Below are 21,076 nucleotides of genomic sequence, written 5' to 3' on the forward strand. Positions count from 1 at the left end.
AAAAATGCCCTTGTGTGAGATGTTATCACAGCTCCATTGGCGGCAATTGGATACAACGGTGATATGAACAAAAGTCAACTTCACTGTTCCAAGGTTGAAGATGATGGTTTTTATCTTTGAATTAATTACAGCTATAAATACAAATATGTAGTGTGCAAATATATTCAAAATAATACAAAATATAAGGTTTTGCATTCTATTTATTTGTATTTGTACTTCTTCCAAACTGAGCTTACATATCAATCTAATTCCAAAATTAACTTAGGGCATATTAGTCATTTTGCTTTCTCTGTTAGAGACAATGGTTTAAAAAATTAAAAGGGGAGGTCTAAATCCAATTTAAAAAGCGAGGGGATATTTCAGTATTAGGTGAAATATCAGGGGAGGGGAGGTTTATGTCTTTTAGGCTATTTTTTAAACATGTTTTAGCCCATTTCTTAACAACGTTAGTTAATATTGACTTATTAAGATCAGGCTGGGCTCCTAGGCCAACGGGTAGAACGTGTTTAAGGTCAATTTAAGTAAGATTCAACTAGACACCAAATAGTGCTCATCTATGTAGGTGTGATCATTTCGTGCCCGCCAAGATATTCCAGGGCCTGGGCCCAGAATATGCTCACCCCTATCGTTTGGATGGGCTTTCATGCTGTGGTTTTTGGGTTTGGGAGGTATAGGAGGACCTACGCAGAAAGCATATAAGCAATGTTTGGTTTAAAAAAATGAAGAGCCAAATTTAATGTTGATACTTGATATACCCTTTATCCAGCTTTGTGGAGTAGAAAAACTTTGGCTGTTTAGAAATTAAAAATAGTCCAGGCTATTTTCTAACATCCTATACATGACAAGTTATGATGGGTGTAGGGTAAACGAATATTTGCAATCAATATAGGTTTAGGTAAAAAGACAAGAGAATAAGGCTGCATTTGGCATTCCTTATTTTAAGGATTTTATCTTTTGTTATTTTGTAGTTAAAAATTCAGTTATGTAGTCAAAAACTAAAATTTTAAGTGCAAAAGGGAGATAAGTCTTTAAAATAAAATATGTCAAATGCAGCCTAAATGAGATGCGGAAGAAGCTCTCCAACATGGTTCCCTAAACCATTTGCAACATAATGTATAGATATTGATGGTATGACATGCTTATATAGATGACTTTAATTACTGAAAAGCTTTGCAACCCAATTATAAACCATAACGTCGCTTAAAGTTCAGGTTCAACCTTTAATTTCGATACTTGATATCATGATCATCAAGCCATAATTCCTTCTACTTTTTCATTCAGCTTGGAGACTCTAAGAGAGGCAAAAGAAACCTATGACTCATGTCTATGGTCATCCAATTATCATAAGGAAAACCATATATATATAGTCTCTCTCTCTCTCTCTCTCTCTCAAAGTGTGGGAATAATCCAGATTAAGCCAATTCTTGACAATCCCAAATTACAAATTGACAAATAATCTAAAACAATAAATGTTATTAATTAGCAAAGCAGAAGAAAACTAATTAATGAACACACTTTATAGTAGATATTCAATCTCTTTTCTCTTCTCCTTCTCTCTCTCACTCTCAAAAATAAACACATACACACAGCCTTGAATCTTGATCTATCACTTTCCTGGACCGAAGATTCCAGATCCGTATGTGGAGACAACCATGTCAACAAGAAGGGGAAACTGCAGTAATACAAACAAGGCAACTGGGACACTACCAAGCAAAGTAATAGGAATGGCTGTCCATTGAGCTCGATGATGAAGAACAATGAAAAGGGTTGCACCAAAGGCTATCATCATAGTTGCTAGTGAGAAGAATAGGGTGGCAAGACCGATTATCAATTTCTTGGGCAAGGATACAAGGAAATCTTCTTCTGCATACCGTGATGTGAGGATTCCTAAAAACATTAATACCGAGGTAGAAGAAGAAAAGAGCGAGAATGCATCTGAGATAATAAAAATCATGAAAGCTTTGGTGTCTAGAAAAATAGGAATGCCTGTATCACTGTTATTTCCCCCAGGCACAGTGAACGCTGCTGTAAACATAATTGTTGCAATCAGAGTTGCCACAACCATACATGACGATGCTGTGTTCTTCATCCACTCCTCCCCTTCTTTCACCAAGTCCTTATGCGCCTTAGAAAACAAGGTTTGAGGTGTTTGGCCATTTTTGTTTTTCCTTTCTCTGAATAAAGGTGGTACAAACTTCTCCACCTCCTATTATTTGACAGTTTTGGAGAGTTTAGAGGTATGATATATACCATGAGTTAATGACTTCACTTTTACTAGGACATGGGTTCTAGTGCATTTCTAAAACAGAAAACACTGACAAGCCTTTGTTGTATAGCTGTGGCTCCATCATGATGTCACTTTATCTAATTCAAGGTGGGACCACAGTAATAAATCGAAGGCTTTGATTTCATTGTTTTAGGGCAGCGCTAAAACTTGTATAACATATTAACTATTCTCATGCAACAACATAAATGAAATCGGTCATCATCTAGGTAGAACTAATTAATGAAGAGGAGCTGACCTTAAACCATTGAAGCTCTCGTTGCATCTGCAAAACTGCCCCACCAGAGACTCTACTAAGCTGTGAGTAAGGTGATAGCATTGCAGCTAAATGTAACATGGAGTTACCTTGATCATCATATCGTTCGAAGTGCTCATGTTTTGTACCAATCCCATGTATGAGATTGAAGACTTTGTGTCGTCGATGTACAGTTGCAATTGAAATTATGTTTCGATCATTTTCATCTACGGTATATAATTTACTGGGAATAGATCTGATAATTCCACCAATAATCTCAACAATCCCAAATATGGAAGCTCTAACCATTGCAGTATCCACTCCTACCTCTGTAAGATGCTCTTCATCCAATTTCTCAATTTCAGAACAAATGATTTTTAATATTTCAGTCGCTTGAATATGCACCAACTTCCTTTGGTACAATTGTTGAATTCCTGGACACAGTTGATAAAATAATAAAAAAAAAACAGAGGATTATGATTTTTCCAATGATCAAATGAGCCAAGTGATTGAATTTTTTGCATACCTAATGGTTTAAGGGCTCTCCATGCTACTCGATGTAACAACCAAAAAACTGCAACATAAAATATTACAGTTTTCGATCACTTATGGTAAAAGGTTGGAAGCATATATACTATTAGTAGGAATAAATTTTATTCAAGTGTGTATCTTAATCTGGGATACAGAAATAGTAGGCTCTTTGCAATGATCAAAATGCCAGTATTGGATATTGTATCTGACAACTTTGATATAGATACATTTTGAAAACACGTGAATATGGACGAAAGATATAGAAATGCTTACATATGTTAAGAAAATGCATACAAATCACATAAATACATTAATAACACTAAATCCGAAGATGAATTATTTATGAACAAGGCATAACCATATGAGAAATGCACACTTCAATTAGTTATAAGAAGAGATTGAAACATTGCAATCAACAATATTGGGACTCTAAAACATATTCACACTATACAATAATTATCACTCTAATTCAATTTTTATTAAATTGTTGAAAAGAAATATTTATTGAGTTTTTTATATAAACAATAACTAGTTTTTTCAAAGAGTATATATATTTTCATTTTTAACATACATAAAATAAATTATTTTTATAATTATTATCCTTTATCAAAATTTTGGCAAAAATTAAATCTTAAAATATTTATTTTAGTTTTTATAATTATATTTATATTAGTTTATAATTTTTGAATTTTTATTAAAGTTCAAAAATTACCTCAAGTAAACCATCCCGAATTTGATAGTGTAAGTATTGTAAGTAAACTCCTGCCTCTTTAAGATGCATGTCATCCAATTTCCCAATTGAAACAAATGACATTTAGTATTTCAATCTTGAACAAGTACCAGCTTCTTTTGGTGCATTTTCTGACTTCCTGGGCAATTCATAAATTAATCAGAAAAGAAAAAAGATCAACATATCCAGATGTCAAATGATCCAAGTCTTATGATATTGGTTTTTCTTTTTTAATTTTTTGCATACCTGATGTTTTAAGGGCACTCCATGCTATTTGGTGTAACAAACAAAGAAATGCAGTATAAACTATAACAATTTTCACTTATGATGCCAAGTTGAATGTATATATAGTAGGAATAAATTTATTTAAGAGAATCACTTCATCTAGGATGTGAAAATAATAGTGTTTTTACAATTATCAAAGTATTGATATTGAGTATCATACCGGACAAGTTAGATACAAATGTAGTTCTATACTTTGGAAATGCATGGATATGGACAATACGTTAGGGAAATAAGCATACAAATCACTTTAATAAATTAAAAACACTAAATCTAAACCTGAATTATCTATGAATAAGGTATAGACAAATGAGAAATGCAAACTTTAATAGGTTATATGAATGGAAACATTACACTCAACATTTCTAGGGCTCTAGAACATGTGCACATCATATAATAATTATCACTTGCTTTTAAATGTTATCAAACCTTTGGGAAATTTTATTTATTTAGTATTTTTATATAGTAATAACTATTTTTACTTTTACTAATTTTATGCGGATATTAAATATTCAATTATTTATCTTAATTTTTATAATAATAATTCTATTTCAGTTTATAATTTTCTATTTTTATTGACGTTCAAAAGCAACCCAAAAACACAATATACAATTTTGTCAAACTAAGTATTGACACGCTTCTATATTAGTGCATATCAATTTGTATCCATTGATACCACATGATACATCTCAATACAGTGGTGTAATGTGCCAATACACATAATCATGGGATACATACACACCTATATCCATGACCATGGATACGGATACAGTATGCCCTATTTCGAGAGTATTGTATACTTTAAGCCTTAGGGTCTTTTGTCCAACATATCTTCTCACTTTTTCAGCATGTATTTCGAGAAATATGAATCACCACTAGATAATGGCGAGTGTCATCTAAAACAATGGTCATGCCAGAAGTGTGCAGCATTCATAAATTTTACTTTTTGATTTGGGTTTTGTTTGTAGCTAGAGTTTTTTTTTTTTTTTGGCGGGGGGGGGGGGGGATATCTCATAAGGGCAACTTTTGGGTCTTATTGTCAATAAAAGTCATCATTTTAATATAATTTCTAGAATATGGTAACTTTTTTAAAAAAGATATCAACAAAGGGTAAAATCACTATTCATCTCCTTCCTCCTTTAGACTATCGAACAAATCACCCCCACCTTCGGTCTCTATCTTTCTTATTCCTCCTCCTCCTTCTTCTTCTTCTGCAGACCACCGAATAAATCGTCCCCACCTCAGGTGGGGAGACCACCAAACAAATCATCCCCTTTTAGACCACTAGACACTGTTCATCTTCTTTGCTTCTTCTCACAGAGATAGAAGACCTGCACCTTCTTATGGATCTGGACAATTTTCTCCACCTGAAGAACCAGCTCGTGGTTAAATCTTCGACGGAATCCAAAGCCATTTGCTTCTAGTCCAAGGCACTGATTGAAATAACTAAATCTTCCAAGGATCTAAAGCAGAGGGTTCTGGCAATCTTGGGCATGGAGGTGGATTCGAAAAGAGTGCCAAGGGTTCAGGAAGCAGTAATGAAGCTCTTTCATGGCCATTGAAAGGAGGAGGAGGAAAGAAAAGATAGAGACCGGAGGTGGGGAGATTTGTTCAGTGGTCTGAAGAAGGAAGGAAATGAACAGTGTTTCTACCATTTTTTATATTTTTTAAAAAATGTTACCCTATTCTATAAATTATATTAAAAAGATTATTTTTATTGATAATAAGACCCAAAAGTTGACCTTATCAGCTATGATCCCTTTTTTTCTATCTTTAATTCTTTACAGAGTATTTTGTTAGATCAAATTAAATGTAGTACTAAGATGAGATGGATCATTATATTCTTCATTTGCATAACTGATTAATTTTGCTGGTCTCCTAGAGAAGATGCATGATCATCCAACAGTTCGCAGGTCCTTTTATACCAAACAAGTGACTGGTAGAGAGAGAGAGAGAGAGACCTCTCTGAATCATTTGAAATTGATATCTGTTGCTCGAGTTGTATATGCCTTCGGTGTAGCTTTTCACAGGGATACCTAAAGAAAAAAAATGAAAGGAATTACTTTATGGACTAAATTTGATAATAGTAATAGAAATTCACCATCCGTAATTTCTATTAATTCTCTATGCTAACAATAAGTTTCAAGCCTCGAACGATGACAATGAATCTTAGGATATAACAAAGCTTTGGGCTAGTAAAAATTAAACTCGATCTTTCAATAGGAACCGATACATGAATCAAGGACCTGATAGCTGTGGATAGGAGTGTCAATTGGATTGGATTTGATCCAATCTGATCCAGTCCATCATTGGCCCATTTCCAAATGGATTGGACCAAATCTGGCCCAAATTCCATACAAACCGGACCCAATCCAATCCAATTGAAATGCAAATGGATCGGATTGGGCCCAATCCAGTCTAAACTAAATGACCACATTGTCGGAGCTATTTGACATTTCAACAGTGCTCACATGATCAAGCATCCGAATTGGGGGGTGTTACTGTCCCAATACACAGTTCCCAGATGAGGACACCCTCATACAATACAATTATAGACCTTGCTGTAAGTTATGATAGATGATGTTGGTGCGATTTGGAGTGTAAAACGTGGAGTTCTTCTGGCCGCTGGTCAACTCCAGGACCACAACTCCGAAGCTGAACATGTCTGCCTTCGCTGATCGTCCTCTTGCCGCTGATGAAATAGAGTTTGGCAATCAAACCATTGGGGTTTTGGTCTAGGGCCGACTCAAACCAATAAGAATTCAGATGGTTTTGTTTTGGTTGACCCAATCTAACAATTATAATGAACCATCTATATCCGACTTAAAAAGATTTGGATCGGTTTGGATCCAACCCAAAATCGATCAATTAACACCCCTAGCTGTAGAAGTGCTGAAAGGGTTAAGTCATCGTAGCCAACTTCCAAGATCTGTTTACTAAGATGTGGGCTTTAAAACTTTTCATACAGGCGCTCAGAAAGATGTAGCAAAGGACCCAAAAGACTAAGCCACACATCAGAAATATTTTCCTTATTTATCTCTTGGAGGTGTTCTTAAGTGTGCGGCAAAATATTCATGCTTGTAGAATATTTGCAGGATTTTGCGTTGAGGAGATCCTGTCGCCAAAAGAGTAATAAACCACACGTCTTTTATCATTCTTCCACTCAAAATTCCCTCAATTTTCTTTCTTTCTTATTTTATATCAAAAGGAACATAACCTAAGGTTTTTGTCATTCTTCCGCTCAAAAGAGTCATTTGGGCAGTCATCGAGTGGAGAAGATGGGAATGGCAGACCTTTTTTATTTTTTTGGAAAGATAAAAGAGGAATGGCAGACCTTATCGGGTTCAGGTTCGTTTGCTTTTGTGCCCCATCAACATGTCATTTCATTTAATTCTAGGTGGGGTCATATTAATACATCAGTGACTTTGAGTTTTTTTTTTTTTTTTCATTTTAGTGAGGTAGAAAAGAGATTTCGTGGTGTCTGTTGGGCCCAATTTTCAAGCCCAAAACTTTTGTTCTAATTTCTTCAGTTGAGGAATGCTTCAAGGCTGTAGTCAGACCAGAATAGTTCGGGCTCATATTTGTAAGAGTTGGGCCAGAAACTTAAAGACTTTTAGTGCCCATTTAGGTGGGCTTTCACACAACACCAAAAATGGTGACAGGGTGATCCAGGTTGAATTTGTCCGAGGGACTTGATGGTTGGTTCTGAAGAACCCAGATTTCCTACTATCTTTTCCTACTCACTCTCTACCTGCTGTGAATAAAGTCACACATCTCTCAGTTTATAATAGAGATGTGTGGCTCCAATTCACAACCAGTAGAGAGAATGTACTTCACTTGCATGTGGTGGTGGCCATGTGACGTTGCAAATAGAAGAGAATCCGGACAGGGGTGGAGTCAGAAATTTTTTGTGAGGAGGCCAAAACCTAAAGTGGAATGGGGGAGGGGAATTTTACATGGAAAGCTCTATTCCATGAGAAGAATTCTGGACTAGGGGGGGCATGGCTCCCCCGGTTCTGCCCCTGACTCCGGATCTCCTACCCACAATAATTCTACCTACGCCTATCCACAAAACACTATCTCCATGATTTGAGAACATCTCCTCATGCATAGTAACATGTAAAGGATGAAATGTCCTCCATGTTCTCTATGTAGAGTTATCGTGGGTGGAAAATCCAAATTCAACATAAGAGATGGGGTAAAAGCGACCATTTCAGAGCAAGTGTGTATTTAGGCAGTTTGGATCTCCTACTCACACCTACCCGAATGATATCACAACCACACTTTGGAGAACATTTCCTCCACTTGTATATTATCATCCATGGGGAAATGTTCCTGATACATGGCTATAGTGTCATGTGGGTAGGTATGGATAGGGTTCTTTAAGGTCAGTTAATCCGAATTAGTATTTAAGGTAGGGTAAATGACTTGGTTCAGATGAATAAGACTGTGCCTTTTCTTTTCTATTTATGTGGAGAAGGGCCTGCCTATGAAATCTTTCCAAGCAATGAGGACGGAGAATGTAATGACTCTCTCAACAAAGATGATATCAACTTGCAGAAGTTTGTGTAGCATAACAGAAAGCTAGGAAAAGTGGTGGATTTGTATATGGATAGAATGGTTCACTTGAGAGTTTCTATTTTAGGAGTTCAAATAAGCCCCCCACAAGATTGCCCCCTACAACATCCCACAGCACATCCCCACTGTCTATTGGGAACATCTCCCGATGATGACATCATTATTTCTGGTATTATCATCGGGAGATGTTCCCAATACATGTTGTGGGGGCTGATTTGATCTCCTCCTCTATCGTTGGGATTTCTATTTTAGAGTTTCAGATTGGCGTGGGTGATTGGTTTGACCCATGTTTGGATCATTAGAGTCGTGGCTCGTCTAGTTTTTGGCTTTTTCTCTTGGGGGAGATTTGGGTGTTTCTTTATATGGTTTTTTTTTAGTTTAATTTAATTTTTAGGGTGAATTTCTTAAACTGCCCTTATGGTTTAGCTAATTGACTAAGTGTACCCTTACTGTTTGAAAATTGACTAACACTACCCTTGCTGTTTCTGACAATTGACTAACTTTTTCCTTACCGTTAACGTCCATTAACAAAAAGGCAAAAAGACTATTTTACCCTTTCTTCTTCTTCAAATTTACAAAATAAAACAGAGAATAGGGAGAGAAACACTTACTCTCTGAAATTGATAGCTTGATTCTGATCCACAGAGAGTGAAAAAAGAACAAATAATAAGAGAGAGAATGGCAATTCCTCAACTCGTACCTTCCCCATCTTCAACTCTCACTTACAGATGGAGAGAGAGATTCCCTAGCTCGGTTCTCTTTCTTACAAAAAAACTAATCATTATGGGTTTTTTTAGAGCTGATCTTTGGAAGGTTAGGGGGTGTGGTGTTTCGTGAGATTAGCCGGAGGCCGCCACTGCGCTCGCAGCTGGACAAAGAGGACCGCTCCAATTCTACACCTATGCTCAGATTAAACTGGAATTTCCTGTCGCTACTTAGGCATAAGCAACCTGATTCGTCCTTCTCCGTTTATCCCTTCTCTTCTCTTCCTTATTTTCCTCCTCTCCACTATTGCAATCTCTCTCTACTCATCTTCACTTCTGCTACCATTTCTACTATAGGTTTGAGATAAAAAAGTTGTTTTTTCAGGTTCTTCTACCACTTCTAAGATCTCTACTACCGTTAACATCTCCGGTGGCTCTCATCGGGGTTATCTCATATCTAGGTTCAGATACAAGACAATCATTTTTTTCTCTCGGATTTCCGCTACCGTCGATCTCTCTGGTGGCTCTCATCAGGGTTATCTCAAATTTGGGTTTGTCCGAAAAGCACTACGCCGGCTCACCCAAATCCAACTAAGGGAAAGAGAAAGAGAGAGAGAGAGAGAGAGATTAAAAGTCAATATGATTTGATGATTTCAATTGTTTGGTTGAGTTTGAACGGTAAATCAGTGTCTAAATCTTTTCTACTCTCTGAAAAATAACCAATAATTTAATAACTAGGTGGTTGCACACAAGCTCTCGACGCCTTTTTGATGGTGAAGAAAGCACACCAAATCGCAGTGGTCAATGGAGGTTCCATTATTGAAATTGGATCTCACAACGAGCTCATTAACAAAACAAACGGTCATTACGCAAGGCTGGCATAATTACAAAGGTAGCTCAGCTGCGACGATACTAAACAAACATCTGAATTATGTCACATGTCTTCATCGGTTGCAAGAAGTAGTGCTGGGCGGTTGAGTATAAACAAGAGCCCCACTTCATTCATGTCACCATTTCCTGTTGAGAATCCGTTACCTGTGTCTTATCCCCCTCCATCTTTCACTCGGCTTCTGCTGTTGAATTCTCCTGAATGGAAGAACGGTGTCATGGCAAGCCTCTCCGCGATTATCTTGGCGCATCCAACCCATTTACGTCGTAATCATCGGTGGCATGATCTTTGCCGTCCAGAGCCACAAAGAGATGCACGCACGGATCCAAACATACTCCTTAGTCTTCTCCTCCCTCTCCCTCATCTCCATACTCCTTAGCAATTGAGGTTTTTGAGGTAAGAAATTAGAAAAGAGTGGATCTTTGGTTACTCTGTTTCATTGTTTTCTTTTGAATTTTCTTCTATTTTTTTTTTGTTTATTTGTCATACTAGAAGCTTTTTCAAATGTTGAGTTTGTCAACGAAGAAACAAGTAGAGAAAATTTGCTCAATCGTATAATTTATGGCAGAACTGCTATGATGAGAGGGGAAGACTCGTCATAAACCAGCGATCAATGTGTAGGCAAGAGAGAGAGAGAGAGAGAGAGAGAGAGAGAAAGAAAGAGAGGGGGGGGAGGTTTGAGAATGGAGAGAGACAGAGGCCGAGGGATAGGTCTTAGAAGAGAGAGAGAGTAGGGGGGCTCAAGGTATGGGGGTAATATTGGGTTTTAAAAAAAATTGTATTGGTCACATGCAGTCACATGTACATCAATATTGATGGAGCATTAGTGGACATTAACAGTAAGGGAAGAGTTGGTCCATTGTCAAAAACAGTAAGGGTAGTGTTAGTCAATTTTGAAATAGTAAGAATACACTTAGTGAATTAGCTAAACCATAACGACAGCTTAAAAAAATTACCCTTTTTTATTATTATTATTATGTATTAGTGACCTTCCTTGTATATATGCTCTGTTTTTTCTTTTTAATAAATTATTATTTTTACCTTCACAAAAAGAAAAAAAGAAAAAAAGAAACAAATGAGATGATGAGCAAATATTATATAATAAAAGAAGAAACGGAGGCACCTACTTGAGTAGACCCATTGTGTCCAAATACCATGCCGACTTCCACTTGGAAATGCTAAAGGCCTTCGAGCCAGTGCAGTGATTGCTGACTCACCTCTAGAATCGCACGTAATAGCCAACCGTGGAAAGCGCTGGAGTAGATTCAGAGCAACATCTGTGGAAGAAAGCAAACAACAAGGGTACGTACGTATAATGAATTGCTTCTGCTACTATATGAAAAATATAAGCTTAATTACATGTCCTCACCGTAGATCTCAACATAAATTGCTTTAGTAAGAAGAAGGGCTCCATTACTATTGGTTATCTCAGGATTAAAGTCTACATCCGGTGTGACTAAGTAAAGGAAACGCACCATATCCTTCTTGCCATTGTTAACAGCCACAATAATTGGGATGTAACCAAAATTATTTGGTATGCATATCAAACTTCTATTCTTTCTGACTAAAATTTCCGCTATCTTTGTAATTCCACCCATGGCAGCACGGGAAAGGGCTGTGTTACCGTAAATTTCCTTCAGTTCCAGGTCTTGTGCAGACATCAATTGTATCATCTTCTCCACCATGAAAACATTGCCATTGTCAGTCGCAAGATGCAGGGCAGTATCCCCATATGTTGTGATCCTGGCCTTCACTGCATCTGGATGGTCGTCAAGGAATCTTTTGGCATTCTCCCAGTCACCCCGGTCCATGGCCTTGTGTAGGGGCAAATACATACTATAGTCCCCCTGGAGTAGATTATCTGAATCAAGAAAATACATGTTATTTTGGGACATAATTAGGATGGATGAACTACCCTTAGTGCTCATCAACCATTTCTAGCTAGCACGGGTCTGTAGGCACCAGCAAATAATCGGGTATCTGATCATTCACACTTCTAGTTTTGTAGTCAGGACTAAAACCCATTTACATGATTCATATTTTAAGGTATTATGTTAGGTAGATAATTACATAATTAATTTCAATATTTATTTTTTCTTGTAGTTAATGCTTAATGAGTGAACATCTCAATTGTCTGCAGTTGAAAAGTCTTATATTGGCAAGGATGATATTTTCTCTCAAGTAATGGGAGAAGAGCGATCAGGCCGTGTTTGTACTTATAGTTTAGGCCCCACTCTTAAGTGCTTATGGGGTATAACACCTAAATGGTTTCAAAGTTGATAGGTGGATAATGTTGCTCAAAAAAAGAATGTGAATGAAATGAGAAAGGAACTCGATGAATATAAGGAAAAGGTTGTACACTTGGAGAAAATAGTGATAACTTTGGTTTCAATTAATATACATCTATTAATCTTATCAACCAAAATGCAGTTGCACATTCTACTCGAGAACATTATTCTTCAACATCAAGCTACTTAATTGTAACCCATGAGGTAAATAATGAAACATATGCAAACTAGTTTATAACTATATTTTTGAAATTTAACATTATTGTTTTAAACTTGGTATTATTAGGTAACTTCTGCTCGAGCAATGTTGAGTGGTCCACTTTAAAATAATGGACCCATGAATCCCATAGAAGTATGAATAAGGCATGTTATAATTAATATAACTCTTGATATTTTAAATCCAATAATTGAAAATTAACTTCTGAATTACAGGTGCCACCAAGAAAGAAAACAAAGAATATTAAATTTTCAAATGACATGGAAGTATTTTTCATATTATGATCATTACAACAATAAAGGCCCTTCCCATTGATTTTACAGTTTACTACTTGCACTAAATTATTCATTACTTTCATTTTAAAACAGATAAATGTTCACCTTAAGAGTTTTAAAAACTCTGGAATCATTGTGGCTCAAGGAGTTATTTTGAATAAAGATCCATCAACAAAAGTAGGAATTGAGTTAGGTTCAGATTTTTAGGAGATTTATTGATGTGCCTATTATACACAAAGAAGTTTTAATTCGACCATATGGTCGTTATAAAACAATTGGAGATGCAATTGGAGTAATTATCGCTTAGCCATCATTTTGTGTAAGTTATATTTGAATTATATTTGCTTTTAAATGATGTTTTATATGCAATTTAGTCTACATGACTTTAATTTTTAATTTTTTAATTTTTTTCTTTTTTTTTTAAAGTTGAATATATAAATAAGACACAACAATAGGCATATGGGAGCATGATTTGAAGAAGTCATAGTTTTTACATTTTTTTTTTTGTTTAATATGAAACAAAACAACTAGTTATTATACATTTATTATGATAAATGTATAGAAACTCTAAAATTTGGATATATATGGATATATTATATTTTGTTATTGAATTATTTGTAATTTAAAGTTACAAATATAAAAATATGATATTTTTGCATCAACAGGTATTACAGGTTTGACAACTTACGAATTCATTATTATTTAAATTAATTTATACAAATTGATACAATGGTGGTTATAATCGCCACTATACACCACTTATATCTACCGTTATAAATTTATTAATTTTTATATATGGTGACAGATATAACCACCGCTATACATAGAATATACAACACAAAGTAGTTTATAGCAGCAGCTATATCTGTCGCTATATATACAATATATGCCATAAATTAATTTATAGCAACGAATATAATCATTGCTATATGTAATATATATGCCACAGAATTGGTTATAGCGGTGGTTATATTTGTCGGTATATGTTTTATACTAATGGAATATCACTTTTAGTAGTTACAAACGCCGTTATATTATATACATATGTCGTGATTCTGATCTATAGTGGCAGATTGTTTGCCGCTATTGTTTAATCCGACAATGAATATCATGTTTTTAGTGACATTTCTGTCGCTAATTGTTGCCTTTGCGTCGCCAAGTTATAGTGATGTAGCGGTGGATGTTCTATTTGCCGCAAATTGTTTTTTATCAATGCAACTGTAGCAACGGAAGTGTAATTGCCACTAATACGCCGCTACACTCCTATAGTAGCATATATTGGATGCTGTAGTGGTGGATCTATCCACCACTATAGGTCAGTTTTCTTGTAGTGTCACAATGGAAGGGTTTGGGTTACAAGTGGATGGGTTGGATGGATCTGTTGGGGTAGGTAAAAAATTGCCACCCCTAGGACAGGAAGGTGCTAGCTAGCTTATTGATAAAGTCTTTGACTGGTTGTAGCAAAGACTTGGGGCCAAGTCCCACCTTCACTCGGGATATATGGGATCTAGGGGTTTGGGGAGACCTATCCAACCTATGTAGCCCTTTACAACAAATTTGGTTTAGCAGACCCATTGGGTCAAATTAAAAGGGTTGGGTTAAGTTAGGTTATGGGTATCCATTTAGGACAAGTAAACATATATACTTATTATATTTTAATGATTTTTATTTTATTACTTTAATTCTTAATATTAAAAAAATAAACAAAATATTAATTTTTCACATGTAAATCAAAATATTAATTAATAATTTATAAAAACGTCTTAGGCTCCTCACTGCCCATAGATAGTAGTTATGAAGGCAGCTCGAATCACACCCCTCTAAAGCTTATTTCTTTTACACAATGCTAACCCAACCATTGTAGCTCCAAAGCAAGAGTCCTAGGATACCAACATAGACCCCCTAGGCTAAAAATCTACTCCACACTTGAGCCAAGAAGGTGCATAGGAATAACAAGTGTTTATTATGGGACTTTACTCATTCTTTTTGACACACCATGGAAGAAGAGGTGATTCCATGGGAAACTAGGTGTCACGGGTAGACAAGCTTCGACGAGTTGCTAGTCAGGCAATGAAGGTATATCAAGGGGTGCTATTTGAGAACTAAATAAGATAGACCAATATTTCTTACAACTAGGAGGTTGATTGTAATGCTGAACAGATTTGGATGAGAACACCCTCTTCCGACAACCAAATAACCTTATATGAAGTCCCAAATAAGATAGACCAATGCTGTGTCTTTTGATAATTTTGTCAATGTAAATAGATTGGGATAATCTTAATATCCTCTTCGGTCTATCTCTATAGAGTTGAAGTCCCAAGATGTAAGAGGCTTCTCCAAGATCTTTCATGGAGAATTGCTACGAAAGCCATACATTCACTGTAGTTAACATTCCTATATCATTCCCAATGAGTAGAATGTTATCTACATACAGAACAAGAAACATAATCTTATCTCCCACTATGTTTTTATAAACACAGGGCTCATCCGGATTCTTCAAAGTCAAACTATTTGACGGTAGAGTCAAACCGGATGTTCTAGCTCCTAGAAACTTGCTTAAGTCCTCAAATGGATCGATTGAGTTTATACACCATGTGTTTTTGACCTATAACAATAAACCCTCGTGGTTGTTGCATAGAGATATCTTCAAAAAGATCTCCATTCAAGAATACGATTTTGACATCCATTTGCCAAATCTCATAGTCATAGTGTACTGTTATAGGTAGCAAGATCCTTATGGATTTAAGCATGGTTACTAGCGAAAAGGTTTCCTCATAATTGATTCCTCTTTTCCAAGTGTATCACTATGCCACAAGACGAGCTTTATAGCTATCGATCTTACCATTAGGGTCTATCTTCTTCTTATAGATCCGTTTGTAACCAACTGCTTTTATACCAGGGGTGAGTCTACAATAGTCCAGATCTTGTTGGTCTCTATCGAGTCCATCTCGGCTTTCATAACATCTATCCACTTCAAGGAATGTATGTTCAACATAGTTTCTATATAAGTCATGGGATCTTCCTCACTAATCGTGGCTTCTATTAAGTAACCTTCTTGATCATAGTTGAAATGAACTGGAGGCCTAGAAATCCGGGTAGATCTTCTAGATTGGTTATTATCTAGAGTATGTGGAACATCTCTCACGATTTCCTAACGATGATTGTCCAAGATGTAGTATTTTTGCTCATTTGGGTCATAGAATAAATAACCTACAGAGCTTTTGGGATAACCTACAAATAGGCAACGATTAGTCTTAGATTTCAATTTGTTAGCATTTGTTCTTTTAATATGTGCCGGACAACCCCAAATCTTCAAGTGTCTTGCATTTGATTTCTTACCAGTCCAAAGCTCATAGGGAGTCTTAGGAACGGATTTGGTTAGAACCCAATTTAACACGTATATCACAATCTACAATGCATACCCCCAAACGGATATAGGTAGTTCCGAGTGGATGAGAAGTGAACGAACCGTATCCAATAGAGTCTAGTTTCTCCTTTCCAATACACCGTTTAATTGTGGTGTAGCAGGAGGAGTTAATTGTGATAGAATCCCATTGTCCTTTAAGTAGTCCCTGAATTCGTCGAAGAGATATTCGCATTGATTTGTCTCCCCAACTGTACCTCTTGTCTGAACTCTTTGAACTTTTCAAATGATTCACACTTATGTCTCATTAGGTACACGTAACCATATCAAGAGAAATCATCGGTAAATGTTATGAAATAAATGTGCTGGTTACATGTCCTAACATTCGTGGGACCACATACATTAATATGTATCAAGTCAAGTGTCCATTGATCTTTCAAGCTTTTCCGTAAATGGCCCTTTTGTCATCTTACCCTGAAGGCAAGGTTCACAGGTTGGACGATGTTCTATAGTTAGAAAATTCAAAGGACCATCCTTTACCAACCTTGTGATACAATTTATATTAATGTGGCCAAGTCGATAATGCCACAGGCACGTGGGATTAACCATATCACGTGATCCCTTCTTGGGTATAATTTTCGATGTTTGTTTCCAGAGAAGGATGGAGAACATAGAGACCATTCTCAAGTTCTCCGTAAGCGAGGAATTTGCTATTTAGTTTAATAATAATGATATTATTGAACAAAATAGAATAACCATCCTAACACAAATTTGAAACTGAAATCAACATTCTTCTTAATGTTGATATATAAAGACAATCTTTAACTACAGTAATGCCTTATATGAAAAATAACTCTACATTTCCTATGGCTATAGCTACAACTATTGCAAAAGTCCACAAGTACCACTTCTTCATCACTCAGCCTTTTACTTGTCTTGAACCCTTGTAATGTATTACATGCATAAGTAGAAGCCCTAGAGTCAATACACCAAGGTGTAGAAATAACCAACAAATTGGTTTCTATGACAAAGGATTCGAAATTACCTTGCTTCTTGGCCTCCAGATATTGAGAACAATTCCTCTTCCAATGGTCGTCTACTTGCAGAAATGACAGGCATCTGATATCTTATCATTCTTCCACATTTTAGGTTTACCAGCTTTCTTCTAGGGTTTCTTCTTAGCCTTCCTCTTTTTCTTGCCCGATTTGCCACCTTCAACAAGCATGGCTATCGACCTGTCATTCTTTATCAGTTCTTCAGCCTTCTACAACATATTGCTAAGTTCTTGAAGGCCAACCTTTAGCTTATTCATGTTGTAATTCATAATAAACTAATTGAAGGAGGGGGGCAAGGAACTTAAGACAACGTCAAATTTGATGTCATCATCTAGCCCAGACCCAAGAGCCTCCAGTTCATTAATGTAGCCTATCATCTTTAGATGATGGTCATGAAACTGTTGGTTCTCAGTCATTTGTGTGGTCATAAACAACATTAGGACCTTCTGTCGAGTAGAATGATTTTGCTCTTCATACATTGTCCTTAGACTATCTATGATATCCTTGGACACTTCGATCTTATCGAACTATTTCTGTATCGGATTGTCTAAGGATGTTATAATGTAACACCATGCAAGAGAATTCTTCTCCCATTCTCGATACTCTTTCTTACAGGCCTCAGAAACCTAATCACCTGGACATTCTGGTGCAGGGTTTTTAGCAACATTGTCCAATTTCTCGGATGTCAGAACCAGCATAAGGTTATGAAACTATTCAGCGTAGTTTGGGCCCTTAAGCTTGTTATCATCCAATAGTTTGGCAAATTGTCCGTTTGCCATTTCTAATAAAAGGCAAAATATTAGTCCACAACCTAAATTGATTCATGCTTTTTTTTTGTTGTATAATAGTAAGTTTTTTTATTCAGAAGCAAATTAGAGTGAGTTCATACATCATCCCAGTGAGAGGCGCGAGCTGCAGCCCCTCCTTGAAACTTACAAGTAAACTAGGAAAGAAAAATAAGAATCACAACTGAGCCCAAAATAATTCTTCCCTATTTACCCCTTGCTTAGCTAACACATCTGACAAGGCATTTGCTGATCTCCCCACCCACTGTACAATGACCAACATATTCCTTGTCAATCAACTAAATTTCTTCATTTCATTTTTGTATTGCCACATAGCCTCTTCAGAAATTTTCAACCAACCCACCACCACTTTGGAATCCCCCTTGATTATTAGTTGTTGTACCCCCAGCTGGTTTGCAAATTGGACCCCTTGTACAGTAGTTAAAAGTTCTATCCTGATGGAATTCCCAATTCCCAAAGGACCTGAATAGATCAACAAAGTCTCTCCCTTTTCATTTCTCAAAGCACCCCCCATTCCGGATAATCCTGGATTACCCATGCTGCTTCCATCAAAGTTCAACTTAATTGAGCCTTCGGGTGGAGGAAACTAGCTTGTAATTGATTTGGCCTTTAAAGATGAACACCTTGCTACTGCTAACCAATTTCTCCAAATGTCATTAAAGGAGAAATGACAAAAGATTTCCAAGGTCTTTAGCCAAGTATTGCCCTGTTTAACACATAGTCTTTCAAATCTTGGCTGTTCCTTTCCTTATCTTGAAAAATTATGAGATTCCTTTCTTCCCAAAGAGTCTAAGTCAAGGCAGCATGAGCACATCTCCACATAATTTTTCCTATTTTTGTAGGCCAATAAAAGGTAGAATGGTTGAAGAGCATGTGAACTTCTACTAATAGACTCCAACTACCCCCAAACAACGAAAGTAGAAAAGCCCAAAGGTTTGCAGAAAAGGGACAAGATACTAATAGATGGTAACAATCCTCACCGTGAGTTCTATAGAGGATACACCAATTAGGAGAAATACAGAGAAAATGTCTTTTCTTTTGTAGGTTGTCTAAAGTGTTTACTTTCCCATGGAAAACTTCCCAACAAAAAACCATAATTTTTTGGGGGACTGGCCTACACCAAATTTCTTTTGACGAAAAGGGTTTGTGAGTAGAAAGTTGAGAGATGGACTTGAAAAAAGAAGCACAAGTGAAGGTTCCATTGGGTCTAGGAGTCCAAACCCTCTTATCTGGCTTGGAGGGATCCAAACAAACCTGATTAAGACACCTAAGCAAAAAAGAAAGAGACTCAATTTCAGCATCCCTAAGTCCTCTACGAAAACCAAAATCCCAAGTAGGATCTAAGGGTGTTCCCAAGGGTGAGACAAATTTTGAGACCACATCTTTTTTGTACAAAGAAATAGAAAAAAGCGAGGGGAAAAAATCCTTTAACGATGAGTCTCCTACCCAAATATCCTCCCAAAAAAGGATAAAGTTGCCAGAACAAACTTCATACCTGATAAAATTGAGGAATTGAGGAAGGGTGTTGTGAATAGCCTTCCAAGGTGTTGCTAGGTTAGCTTGCCTCGATACACTAGCATCCCATCCATTCTTTGACCTCCCATGAATGCTTCCCACCACCTCATGCCGCAATCTCTCTCTTTCCAAAGGCCATCTCCACAACCATTTCCCTAACAGATTTTGATTCTTTCTATTTACCCTCCCAATTCCCATACCCCCCTCTTCTTTACTTCTGCACACAATTTCCCAATTAACCAAGTGATCATTTTTCTCTTGTCCCGGCTCCCATAAGAAGTCTCTCATCAACTTCTCCAGCTTCCTAGCTTCCTTAACTGGTATCCTAAAGACAGACAAATAATAGGTAGGCAAGTTAGCCAAGGTAGCTCTTATTAGGGTAATTCTTCTTCCTAAAGAGATATAGTTCATCTTCCAAGAGACTAATCTTCTCAAAATTTTCCGACACTAGGGGTCCAAAATCTACTCTCCCTAGGATTTTCCCCTAAAGGAAGCCCTAAATATGACATAGGTCAAGCAGAGGTGGAACACTCAAGACACTCCGCAATAGCCGCGACCTCCCCTACCTCCAAATTTATACCTGCTACGCAACTCTTTTCCAGTTATTCTCAAATTAGAGACACTTTCAAATCCTTTTATTAACTCCTTTAAGTTTGCTACCTTTTCACTAAGACCTTCTTCACAAAAAATCATTAGGTCGTCTGCAAACTGAAGGTGGGTGACAGGGACTTGGTGTCTCCCTATTCTCCAACCCCTAATGGCATCTTCGCTGTCAGCCTTAATAATGATCCTATTAATCACATTAGCTACTAAGGTAAAGAGGAATGGTGAAAGTGGATCCCCTTGCCTGACACCCCTGCAAGTTGGAAAAAAAATCCCTCACCGTACCATTTACCAGAATAGAGCAGTAACAAGTACTGATACACCCAAAGATCCAACTACACCACTTGTCCCCAAAACCACCATTCCGCATAACCTCTAATAGAAACTCCCAGTCCACCAAATCATAGGCCTTTTCAAGATCCAATTTACAAATGAATCATTTCCTACTAGACCTTTTCATTTCCTCCACACACTGATTCGCAATTAAGATTTGATCTATTATTTGTCGCCCTTGAATGAAAGCCCCCCGAGTTTCACTAATGATGGTAGGGAGGACTGTTTTGATTCTCAATGAGAGTACTTTAGCAAGAATTTTATAGATGCTTGTCACTAGACTAATAGGCCTATACTCTTTTGGGTGGATGGTATCATTCTTCTTAGGTATCAAGGCAAAAAATGTGGCATTAATTCTAGGGCTTATAGTGTGATTGTCTGTAAATT

The 21,076-nt window shown here is 36.7% G+C and overlaps 1 protein-coding gene across 1 annotated transcript; it reads right to left on the bottom strand.

Annotated features, from left to right (window-relative positions):
* Nucleotides 1-1,606: 1,606 nt before the first annotated feature.
* On the bottom strand, nucleotides 1,607-12,044 carry LOC148876182 (protein ACCELERATED CELL DEATH 6-like). Its single transcript, XM_088966610.1, has 4 exons — nucleotides 11,603-12,044; nucleotides 11,388-11,510; nucleotides 2,523-2,953; nucleotides 1,607-2,206 (listed from the first exon to the last, which is right to left on the bottom strand). The coding sequence occupies exons 1-4, from the start codon at nucleotides 12,042-12,044 to the stop codon at nucleotides 1,607-1,609; spliced, it is 1,596 nt and encodes a 531-aa protein (XP_088822736.1).
* Nucleotides 12,045-21,076: the final 9,032 nt, after the last annotated feature.

The sequence above is a fragment of the Nelumbo lutea genome, chromosome 1 (genome assembly GCF_056320005.1).
Source record: "Nelumbo lutea isolate HS-2025 chromosome 1, American lotus-T2T, whole genome shotgun sequence".
Lineage (NCBI taxonomy): Eukaryota > Viridiplantae > Streptophyta > Magnoliopsida > Proteales > Nelumbonaceae > Nelumbo > Nelumbo lutea.

Coding starts and splice junctions, on each gene's coding strand:
- LOC148876182 (XM_088966610.1), bottom strand. CDS start 12,044: ATGGACCGGGGTGACTGGGAGAATGCCAAAAGATTCCTTGACGACCAT. Junction 11,511..11,602: donor AATTTATGTTGAGATCTACG/GTGAGGACATGT, acceptor TTTCTTCCACAG/ATGTTGCTCTGAATCTACTC. Junction 2,207..2,522: donor GAGAGCTTCAATGGTTTAAG/GTCAGCTCCTCT, acceptor GTCAAATAATAG/GAGGTGGAGAAGTTTGTACC.